The sequence below is a fragment of the Diadema antillarum genome, unplaced genomic scaffold, assembly GCF_040938485.1.
Source record: "Diadema antillarum isolate AM-2024a unplaced genomic scaffold, OU_Dant_1.0 seq00000301_RagTag, whole genome shotgun sequence".
Classification (NCBI taxonomy): domain Eukaryota; kingdom Metazoa; phylum Echinodermata; class Echinoidea; order Diadematoida; family Diadematidae; genus Diadema; species Diadema antillarum.
Genome location: NW_027271324.1, coordinates 903,015 through 915,000, shown reverse-complemented (window position 1 = coordinate 915,000; position 11,986 = coordinate 903,015). Strand labels below are relative to the sequence as shown.

The 11,986-nt window shown below is 41.1% G+C and overlaps 1 protein-coding gene across 1 annotated transcript; it reads right to left on the bottom strand.

Moving 5' to 3' along the window:
* Positions 1-1,442: 1,442 nt before the first annotated feature.
* Positions 1,443-11,362, bottom strand: LOC139730289 (uncharacterized). The gene is made up of 5 exons (XM_071641166.1): positions 11,254-11,362; positions 7,288-7,585; positions 3,793-6,561; positions 3,040-3,208; positions 1,443-2,201 (listed from the first exon to the last, which is right to left on the bottom strand). Exons 2-5 carry the CDS (start codon positions 7,577-7,579, stop codon positions 2,117-2,119), a joined length of 3,315 nt encoding a protein of 1,104 aa, XP_071497267.1. The 5' UTR covers positions 7,580-7,585; positions 11,254-11,362; the 3' UTR covers positions 1,443-2,116.
* Positions 11,363-11,986: the final 624 nt, after the last annotated feature.

The window sequence follows — 11,986 nt, the reverse complement described above, 5'->3', positions numbered from 1 at the left end:
ATTCTCGGTCTTGCCGTCGTGTAGCGAAAACTCCCTATTCAAAACCTTGCTTCATGACAACTGTGTTATAAATGAAGCAGGTGCAGATTGGAATTTACAGGGGAATGCGCATTCTTTTCAGCAACATTAACAGCAAAAGCCATTAATGCAGCACTGATAATTAATTACCACTTCCTGCATGGCTGTTTTCAACTGTTCTTCTTGAAGACTATTCCATGTTTTGCAAAGTCTGTGGTTGGAGAGGTCACTGCAGACTAGTGCTAACTGTGAACTGGCTTATTCTCAAACTCAAGAGTACTCCAAAATAACAATTGAAGTTGAAGGCATACAGTGCTGTGCTACAACATGTAAATGTGGGTGGGGGAGAGGGTGAAGCGGAATTGAAACATTGTCTACGCCAAACTGGCCTGCCTTGTGGAATACAATACCGAAACATATACACGTATGACTGATTTAAATGCTTTAGCTATCCATATCATGGGCAAGTGATAACGAATATAACACAAGATACATATAGACTAAGTACTCAAACATATTGCTTTGAATACGTAGCAGTAATTTACGAAGTTGAGACTTCCAGATTTCAGATGAAATGGGGCAGCTTTACAATCAAAGAGATTTAAAATCTCTTTGCATACAATAAAGGTTGGTATGACGCCAGATATACTAGATGGTCATGTCAGCTATGACGAATATCACTCTGGGCCTTTAATCAAGGTGCGCCATAGCATCTTAATCGGTGATGAGCACCCTTACGTGGAGTGTTATCACACTAACCTGTTCAGGATCAGCCAATCACTATCATCTTTTTCTTCGTGTGCATTGTTGTTTAGTTTGCCCATTGTAGTCAGTCTTTATGAGCATATATGCGACATATTTTACATTGCAAGGAAAAAAATGTAAAAAAAAAATGTACCTTCAACAACGCAGATTAAAATTTCATTCTGAATGAGAAACAAACCTGCCAAACAACACAACGTTAAAGACACATTTAAAGTGTAAAAAATATAAATATCAACATTCGTAACATTTGTACATTTGTAAACGATTTGTTTAACGTAACTTTGATATTTTCTAATATTGTTCAACCATTTACAAACATAAATGTCACCACACTTGACGTCATATATTGCCTTCACCGTTCTTACACAATGATTTATGACGTTGTATGAGACAAAATAGTAATGAGATAATTCTTTGACACCTATATTCAATAAACAGTATGTTCATCAGAGAAAATACTCACTTCATAATTCTATCATATTTTGCATGTTAGGCAACAACATTATGCGCTGTGACCTGATGTAAAATAGATTACATTGTACTTTTATATGCCAGATGACATTGACACTGTTATATCGATATAATATCCAAGCGCATAGTGTACTGTAGATGCATGGGGGTAAAGACCCCCATTTTCAATCCTTCGTATCACAAAATACATATAGTGAAAGACCACAAGGATTAATTGGAATGAAGGGTCAAGAATAACTGTATTTCTGTTAACTATGATACACTGAAGGCACTTTATCTGCAAGGACGACTGACAACAATCGCAACGTTTGATGTGCTCCACACATAGCTGAGACCTACATGTAATCCACGTTCGTATAACTGTCGTTTCTATGCAGACACAATACAGTACTAGTAAAATGTACACGTATACACCTAGTAAATGTACCTTTTCTAGTTTCTTCCTGGCACTTTGAAAGTCCTTTCTTAATTGGTTCTTACATCTTTACCATTTACCTACCACATTGCACCTCCTGAGTGTAAATGAAAAAGACAAAGGGTATGCATAAATTTGTATGCTTTTGCCGGGATTTGATACACGATGATTCCAAACTGTCAAGTGTTTACGTTTACTGCATGACAGGCTACAACTCACGGGACTAGAAATATCCAACGAGGGCTACAGACTTATCTCTAAACATTAAGATTTGCGTAAGGAGATTGTATGTAACCAATACGATTGCGTCTCATCCATGGCCACGCGCATTTTCAGAACTCCAGCTCCGCCGGAGTAGCTATATCGATAGGGCCTACCTTTAGAGGCCAAGTCTGTTAGATACGATGAGGGGGGTAATTCAGGGGCCAGTATACTGCTACTGACAAACTAGTAAACCTTCAGAAATGACTGCTGAGCCGTTCTGCACAGTTCCTCCACTTCCTGGTCTTCTGGCAGGCAGTTACCAGCAACCCTAAAAAAAGAGGAGGAAAACAATCAAATTTTGGTCGAGCTCAAAAGTGGTTCACCTTCCTGGTTCTGAACTACTCACAATGATCATTATTATATCGTACGCATCAATACCGTACCTTTAAAGCTCCTGTAAAACTTTGAATATTTCATACTTCGACTTTGTATATTCTAAAGGAGAAGTGATTTCGTGTGAAATGGGGAAATTGCTTACTGCAGTGAAATGAACTTAACTGCGTCTTAGAACAAGTTATTTAGTAAATGGTATCATATTACAACTATGAAGAATCACACAATCGGCCTTCTTTTTTCTGCCTGTGACTAAATTTATTCCTCACATTGTCAAAATACAAAGTTGATTTCTAAGACGATTTGAATATGATACCTCACCTCCATAGAACACTTTCAGGGAAGTATAGTGCAACTTTGAGGATAAAAAAGAAAAATCAATTCGAAGAATTTATTAATAGTGGCACGTATTGGGTTATCAGGTTTGGTTACAAAGGGCCAGACAGAAACATGTCATATTTTAAAAGGTCAATATAAATCTGCCGTCAATCTCAGTTAAATAATTCGAATTCAAGGGGACCAGAAAGAAAAAAGTTCTCCTACTTACGCGTGAATTTCTACTTACACAGTAGAATTAATATTATGTTCATATCCCCCTGGGGTAGAGTATTTTTTCGACCTAGGCAATTGTTCGACTTATGCAAGGCTGATCTTTGGAGAGGATGGCTATATATTCACATAGACATATTATGTAACATCTATTTCCTTCACCAAGTAACATGCATTCAACACGCATTTGCGGTACCCATGACGAAGTATCCAGGACGGTATACCTGAATTCTCTGAGAGACTTCACTCCCTCAAGGGCTGACAAGAGCGCCGTGAAGCCTTTGCCGCAGGGCTTCAGGTGAAACAGTTCAATGACCTCTATGTGTTGCAAGGATGTAACGGCTCGTGTGAATGACTGGATAGTCGCTAAGCGCACGGACAGGGCGTCTTCGGCTATTTAGACATTGAGGTAGAAAAGAAAAGCAGGCGGACATTTGCAACCTGATGTCAGGAAACACGATGGATATGTCTTTCTAAGAAAAAAAAACATATAAAATGGAGACATCTTTGAATCACTTAGACTAGCAAACTTCAAGCCAGATTCTACAAAGTACAGCCCAGAACTTGGTTAAAGACAAAAACAATAACATATACTGGTACACTAAAATCTACTTTACTGCTCTGAAGGTAACTCTTTCATCAAACTGTATTTCGTTAACGAAAGAAACCACTCATTCTTTCCGAACAGGATATGCCTCTACGTATTAAACAATAGAAAGGAATATGACCCACGGACTACATACATAATGCAATCAATTTGCATCAGTTGGAATCAGTATGAATCATTTGAAAAAATAATGTTATGTCAGCACCAGTTCACCTTAATCTTTGCATATAAAACTGTCTTTCAGAGTCCAAGGGTACTTATAGAGGTCAAAGGTTCAGACTCTTTGCTTTTCGGAAGAAAAACTGATTCAACCATGAATGCCTTAAAGTTTCTGCTGATGCTGTATAAATGACTTCATATACATACTTACTGGGATCCTCATCAACTTTGCCAGTGAGTGAAAGTGAGATCAGTTTTGGTAGATGTGCCAGTGTTGATGTGATGCTCTTGACGAGCTCATCCCCATTCCGATGCTTGTATAGGCCCAGGTGTGTCAGTGATCGTACAAACTTGATCTTTGCGGCCAAGCGTTTTATGCCACCATCACTGACTCCACGCAGATCGAGTCGGAGGCGGCCTAAATGAGGACAGGAGAGAAGTCCATCACCTATCTCAGCAGCAGCGGAGTCATCCAGGGGGTTGTCGTTGAGGTCAATAACCTCCATCATAGGAAATCCAGAAAGTCGCGCGCCGAAGTCAGCCAGCGTCTGTGGCTCCATTTGCTCGGAGTTCAGGTAGATGCGACGAAGATTTGGGAGATCTGGCAGGATGGAAACGAAACTGCTGTTCACCACATTGCCGCTGACGTCGAGATGTTTCAGATTGGGCTTGTCATGGAGCACTCTGGCAAGAAGACTCATATGGCTCGACGGAATGTTGTTGCGACTGAGATCCAGCTTCACCAGCTTCCTCCAGTCCGGCGACTCCATCGATTCAAAGAGATCTCTCCACTTCTTACATTCTTGAGAAATGCCAGTGATAACAAGCGTTTTCACAGAACAGTACCTTAGTCCATTAAGCACCACATTAAGGTAAATTGAGTTAACTTGCCACTTTGTCAACTCTTCTTTCAATGGGAGGTAGGCCAAAAACTGATTATCAGACAGGTGATCAATGTACTCAAACTCATCTGGATTCCGCTTTGTCAGCTTCTGTCGAATTGTCGACCAACTTGTCTCATTTAACGACAGATGATTGACCTTCTGAAAGAAGTCTCTCTTTGCCTGGGGTAAGAAGTCTCTGAGCAGCCGAAATTGGTCGTCAAACATTTTGTTCATGTGTATGATTTCCAATGCGTCCACATTAAGACGAGCGTTCGTCGAGAGTTGGGCCTCGGCAGGATTATCGCGGCATGTGCTCCTGCTGTCCACTTCATCGCGCGATGACGGTTGGACATCTGTGCTCGTGGTCTCCGGAAAGAGGGTTCCTCTACTGGGACGCCTGTCTGGGCTGTCCTTGCTGATAATCTTAGTTGGGTCAGAGTGCTGAAGGAGGTAACCTAGCGTCTTGGCTGTACGTTGCGTGGGAGAGAACAGACGAATATTACTGAACAGCGGTTGCAGGCATTCGTTGAATTTCCCTTCGCACTGGCTCTCATAATTGAGATTCAAACAGAGTTCCGCTATTTCCTGGACCCTTCTACATTCATGGATGTGCAGTTGCCCATTCCAGTATTTCTGAAAAGATTGTCCCTCCTCGTCGACTATCAATCTTACAACACGGGGAATGACTTCGTTCGCTGTTTCCATCGACTGGCCACATGCAAACATAAGGACATTGCCTAGATCGCAGACTCGTTGGACGGAATTCGCCATTTCCAGGTAATATTGGACTATATCCAGTTCTCCCTGCTTCACAAGTCTCGCCAGATATCTTCCAGCAAACATTTCCTGCACAGTCTTGAGAACAAAGGATATCAGTCTTAGTTCAGCCTCATCTTCCCACGGATCCGCATTGACATCATCATCTTTAGTCAGCAACCCAGCCAAGCATCCTTTCTCAATCACCTCACGAGGAGACTTGCAACATTTGGTGAAATCGTCTTCACTGAAGAGCAGTTCCCCGTCCATTTCTCTGAAGAAACCCATCAAAGCAACCTTCCCCAGTTGGTCGAAGAGAAACTCCTCACTCATGATTGAGATACGATCATTGCTTGAATCGCTGAGAGGAGAATGGGCACCTCCAACTACTTTTGGTTTTGCAAGTTCATGCTGGAAGAAGCACTTCACTAGTCTTTCGAACAGAGCTGTGTATGTAGAAAGCTTGCCAAAGTCGATTCCATCCGTTCGTTTTGCCACTTGACAAAAAGCACAAAGAAGCAATGGAACAGAGGCGACTTCACTCAGCAGGTTATTTCCATCCAGATACGCATAAAGGTTGGTGCCAATCTGTTGCCGCGCTCCTGTGAAGGTGTTGTGGATATACTCCTCCACATGCTTCTGTGTGAACCCGGTGACTTCTAAGTGCTTAAACTCGCCAAACTCTTGGAAGTCGTCCAGCCTCCCAGGACGAGTTGTAACTAGCACCGGAAGCTCGATGAACTCCTCATTGCGGAGCATGCCGACGATATTTCCAGCATCATCGCCTTCGAGACCCTTTCCTGGGAACTCGTCGTAGCCGTCTAGAAGAACAAAGACGCTCTCGGCATTATTGTGGCAAATCTGCTCAACTTCTTGGGCACTTATCCTAGCATCTCGAGGAAGACAATGTTTCACAATGGACTCCCCGAGGTTACTTTGGAAAGTCAGTTTCCGCATCGGCAAGTAGAAAACCAACTTGTATTTGGCTAGAACAGAACCTGCTATCTGCCTACACCAGTCAGAGAGGAGCTTAATCATGAGTGTGGTTTTCCCACTACCGGCTTTGCCTCTCACGACGAAGCGAGTTGAAGATAACTCCCAGGACCCATCGGAAACGGTTTCCGTCAGAATGTCGTTGTAGGAGTCAAGAGGATACCTGACTGGTATGTCCGGACCACTGACGTGAAGGACGAGTTGGACAGATATGAAAATTGCATCGATCTGAATGTAGCTTGTCTTCGCCCATGGGATTAGTGGAACTCGTAATAGCTTCGACTTAGCGTACGAGATCAGTTGGTTTCTGATGGGTGCTATTTCAGGTCCATAAATTCCTCGAGGTGCTGTTTGAAAGCCAAAGACAGTGCAAGGGTGGTAATGCTAATAATATTCCATTCTTAGAAACGCATAATGTCACAAGATTTGTCACAAGATTTTGCAATCAATTCAACAAATGTCAATATGTATATACAACATAATCAATATTTATCAAAAGATCAATTTTAATACAGACTTGAATTTATCGAAATTTGTAATACATCTAATGTCTAGAGGGAGTTTGTTCCATAATAATCGTGCCATGTTTCCAAAAGCCTTATCATCGAATGTCTTGAATTCCACACTTATTTTTTAGAGAGGAGATAGTTTGACTTTGATTACGACCAGGCTTATACGGCGTGATGAGTTCACTGATATAGGCAGGGGTATTGCTATGAAGATATTTGCCAACAGATGTTATAGCCTTAAACTTGGTGCTTACATATGAATATTCTTCTACGTGATTATAGTTTTGGTATATGAGAGCGTAATGTTATACGTACAGTTAAGATATCAAGTTTCTTTAGTTATGATGGAACTTTTTTTTTATTTAGAGTCGCAATGATGTGAACATTGCAAACTATTTTTTTCACGTAAACAGCCAACATAATTCCTGGAACACTTCATTTATGATATAACCACTGAGTATTTGATTTAAAAAAGTCTGAATATTACTCTTCTGGATATTTCTGAATTTCAACATGAATTAGTTTAGTACACTGTACTACATGACAAAACCACTGACAACTTACATTCTTTCAGAACCTCCCTGGCTAAATGGCCCAATTCACATCTTTGGAGGGCGGTGGTCAGAGCTTGCCTTTGGTCGGCTTCCGGGCAGTTTTTCTTCCAGTCACAAAGCATCTTGTATGTTCCGGTGCTGGCAGCACCCGAGAACCAGTTCTCCCGCTCATACTTGGACAGTGCCGCCTCGCGGATGTCCAGCCACAGCCCGAGCTTCCGCCATCCATCCACGTCAATCTTCTCCGCAAGGTCCGAGAGCTCGAGTTCAGTGACTTGACGTCCATTCTCTGACGACGTCATCTCGGCCTGCAATAAGACATCAGATATTATAGTATATAATTTATTATTAAAAATCTCAGAAGTGTTGGATATGTTGGAATCTTGATAGGGTTCCTCTAGAGAGTGTTCATTGCAGAGTTGGTCAACAATGAATAGTCAGCCATTGACACCTGCAGTGACTATGGTTAGAAATGGTACCCTACATCGCTGGGTGGCTTAAAACATACACACTAATTACCTTTCAAAGCTTTCAAAAAAGGTCAATAAGGGCTCTGAGACCTTATTTTCCTGTTGAACATTTGACGTCTCACCGCACAGATTAAAAAAAGTAGGGATTAGCGTCCACTTTTCTTTTTGCACTCAGGTTTGGGCGCTAAACCCTTGTTGAATTTTAATCTGGTACATAAAATTAGTGTTTACGGCATATTCAAGCACTTTCCGGTATTACTTCTCGAAAAACATCTTTTTAAGTGGAGCCATATACAATATAAAAGAGCTAATCAAATTAAGAATTATTCGACGGTCAAGCAGCGACGTCAGCTAATCAAAACAACTTCGGCAACACATCACAGATGCAGGGAGCGCAAGGAATACATACACTTCTTCTCATATCACAGATCACGACTGTGATTTTCTTCCTCTTATCTATCTTTTGTTCTGTTTTTGTTTTTGAGATACAGTCAACCTCACCTAAGTCGAATCCAAAGGGACAGGAGAACATCCTTCAGCTTACATATATGAGAATTTCAACTTATACAATATGATTTACACATGTCTACATAATCTATCCGAGGTAGAAGCTTTCTTCACTTTAGCTGATACATCGCCACGTGCGGAGACGAATTAGGCAGGTTTGACTGTATGTCAACAGCTACACACAATGCCTTTATACTCATAGATGTGTTTAACAGGATAATACAATATTATTCAACAGAAATGATGATGTTACTACATTACTTACATTATCATAATGATGACCTACAGTCAATTCCAAAGAAGACTACGAGAATATCAAAGATGCAGCAGCAACACGATGACAGGGCAATATTTTGGGTATATTGTACCTCTACCAAAGATTAATTATCAAACGTTAAAACTCTACACAATAGCAACGACGAAAGTACACTGTAAGATAAATCATACTTTTTTTAGCTCAAAACATTTTGATACACTTATCGATATCAAATCCAAATGAATAACATCAGTGTAGAAATTTATCGAGCACATTTTTCGTCGATTGAATATATTCAATTAAATTCTATTTTAGTTACGGATGTCATTTGAAGTTAGAGGTTTTCCTCCATCGATTTCACTTCAAGCCTTAAAATGACTGACAGGAATTGTGTACATACACGAAGACAAATATTTATGCATGCTATCATCTAAACTCACTGTTAGATAGGTAGGGACCTACCCTCAATTATTAAAAGGATTAAAGTCGAAACGTAGGTAAACAACCAAGTGAGTGGCAGTCAATCATGCTACCACAGATCACTGTAAACTATGGCTGCAATAAACCGTTGTTTGCATGCCGCATTTTGTCATAACGTGTACGAAGCAGACACTCATTGCTAACGTCATTGTCATAATGACGTGAAAAAAGTGTAAGTGGTGAAAACTGTTCTTGCATTTTTGCTAACCCATCTGATATCTAATTAGATGGGGTTATAAAACAGGTGGTGGCTGTATACGAGCTACAGGCGTAGTCTCGTGCTCCGCGTATTCTAATCTTTGTGACCGACAGAATTGAAATTGCGAGTAACCGTAAATTTTTCTGTCTTTATGTATTGTGTACACGATATGCCTGGTCGGTGGCATTTTCAAAAGATGGTCCTTAGAGCGGTGTATAGACAAAATCAGTAATGGAAGTCTCCGGTTAGGGGCCTACATGTGAGGCAGAAGTGTGTCCGGCCTCCCGCGTATCAGGGATGCAATTTTCAATCCCAAGGACAACCGTTATCGTTCATACATCTAAGCTTCAAGACAATTTACTTCCTCTAAATTATATGATTAGCGGCGTCCAGGCAACAGCGGCTAAGATCTGAGGAGCGCGACTTTGAGGGCGTGTCGAATTGATTCCGCGGGGGACTTGAAACCTCAAGTCGCAACTATCACTTTAATACGTCAAGATCACTGAGCCGCGAGAAGGAGACATACGTAACTCATTCGTGTAATTGTGTCGAAATATAGTGCATGGTGTTATTCCAGCAACTTTGGAAAAGTAACAGGGCGTGATTCAAAAGAAATATCCGGAAAGCCGCCAGATTTCCGCGACTAAATAAGGCAACACCTCTCATCTTTCACCATTATCATATACTGAATGATCACTAGATGGACTAGGCCCATCATTACCCATCGCAACTGCTCCCACATCACACGCAGGATTGTAGCCAAATTAGGCCCCGACCGTGTTAAGCTCTTACATAACTTGTAAGAAACAGGTCGAGAAAATAATTGCCTTTCGCCCATCAGTGACTGAGGTTCTTAGCGTTTTGTATTTTGGCGTTTCTTCCAGTGTATCAAAATGCACGAATCATTTAATTTTAAAATTTGATATGGAGGTAAGAATTGTGCCTCATTGCATTAGTATGTAAACATGACATGCATACATGTATAGCGCCCTACGACAAACTATAAGGACTGCATGTCACAATACGTGAGTGGTAGGCCTACTCTCAATTTGTTTGAATATGAAATGCTGTGAATGTACTGGCGGTGATCATGAAATGCGTCTGTGAGGGCATGGGAGAAAAGTAAACTTTGTCCCTACGTGTACTTACGTGAGACCCAAGTGTATATTTTTTTTTGTCAATGCCGGATGACTTTTGTGTCCGTGCAGTGGTCGATTATGACACTGAGTTGTCTTAGATTTTAAATTTTTCTATCACAAAGATCATTCTCAAATCATTTTGCAAAGGCAGACAGTGGAAGGTCACGGCAACTGAGTTATTTTTAATGTTTTCCCACGTACAAAACAAAGGGAAACATTGATGATTACAAGTATGTTCACTGCCGGCATTGTCCACTCCTACAATTAGTATTAAGATACACGTAGGCGTACTGTCCGCCTCCGTATACAGCATTGTAGACACCAAACCCCTTAACTGAAATCTGACGAGACTGCCGAGATGACGCGGAAGTGTTAATTTTGGATGAAATGCATGTTAGAAATCCATTATCATTCACTTTTAACGTGATGATGAAAGCAGGCGTGGAATTGAATTATATCTGACCCTTCACGGCCCATTTCTTCCCCGTAGGACACGGAGCGGATACAGGCATACCGCCGTTGTGCGGGTAAAGTGTGCTGCACACTTCCGGGTGCAAAGCGAATGCAAACATGGTGAACAGCCCCGCACGTCCTGAATGGAATGGGTGACTATTATAGCAAAGGGTCCATGTAGAGAGACTTAATGCATGTATAATACATTGGATAGCTGCAAATTGTCACAAATGAGTAACTGGGAATACCTGATAACGTGACTCTTACATGATAATTCTGCATGAAAACAATCACAAATATTGCCACAGCAGGGGTTTATATTCCCAAATGCACTACAGCAAACGTCCGGAAGGTGTGTACAGTATCATAATCGTACTACCACACTGCAAGCAGGGATCACTTTCAACTAACTTATCTTTTGGATGTGGTCATCAGGAGATTTATAGGTCTAAAATACGAGTTTCACACTCACTCAGTCATTTCCACGATGTTTGGTCACGTCCATTCAGCGACAAACACCACAGGATCGGACGCTCAAGAGCAACAGTTAGCCCCTCATAACGTCGAAACTTAACAGGAGTTACTGTAAGTGTCATGCATTCCAAATGCTGTATACACGCACACGAATGCACCATACACATTATGCACATACACACTAACTACACATACACACGCTGGAGAGGGCTCGCAGCCCTTTGAACAGCGCACCGCACCTGCGAAAGAGGCAGGAAAGGGGTAAGAGTGGACTGTCCTATTTTATTCAAACGCGGCTTTGTAGACAAAAAGCCCGAGAATCAATGAACAGACTGTGGTGATGTCATTAGTAATTGACGGCAGAAAACGGCTTAAAGAGTCGCGTAAAAATACCTGTAACTGCTCACGCACAATCTCTCCCCGGCCAACAGAAAAGAGCTACGGAGCCAGAGAGAGAGGGAGAAGACAGTATAAAGATTCTGAACTTTTTTACGCATTATACAGAGATATCATGTGTGATATTGTTGGTATATCTTGTTATTGATCATTTTTATTTATTTTTCAGTTTAACCCAAGAACAAAAAAAACCCCCACAAAATCAGATGAACATCAAAAGATGATATACAATAACATAAAATGTATCATAATCGGTAGTAAATCAGTCACTTAACATATCATTTCACTCACTTCATTTCATTTATTTCATTTCCATTTACACATACATTTACGCA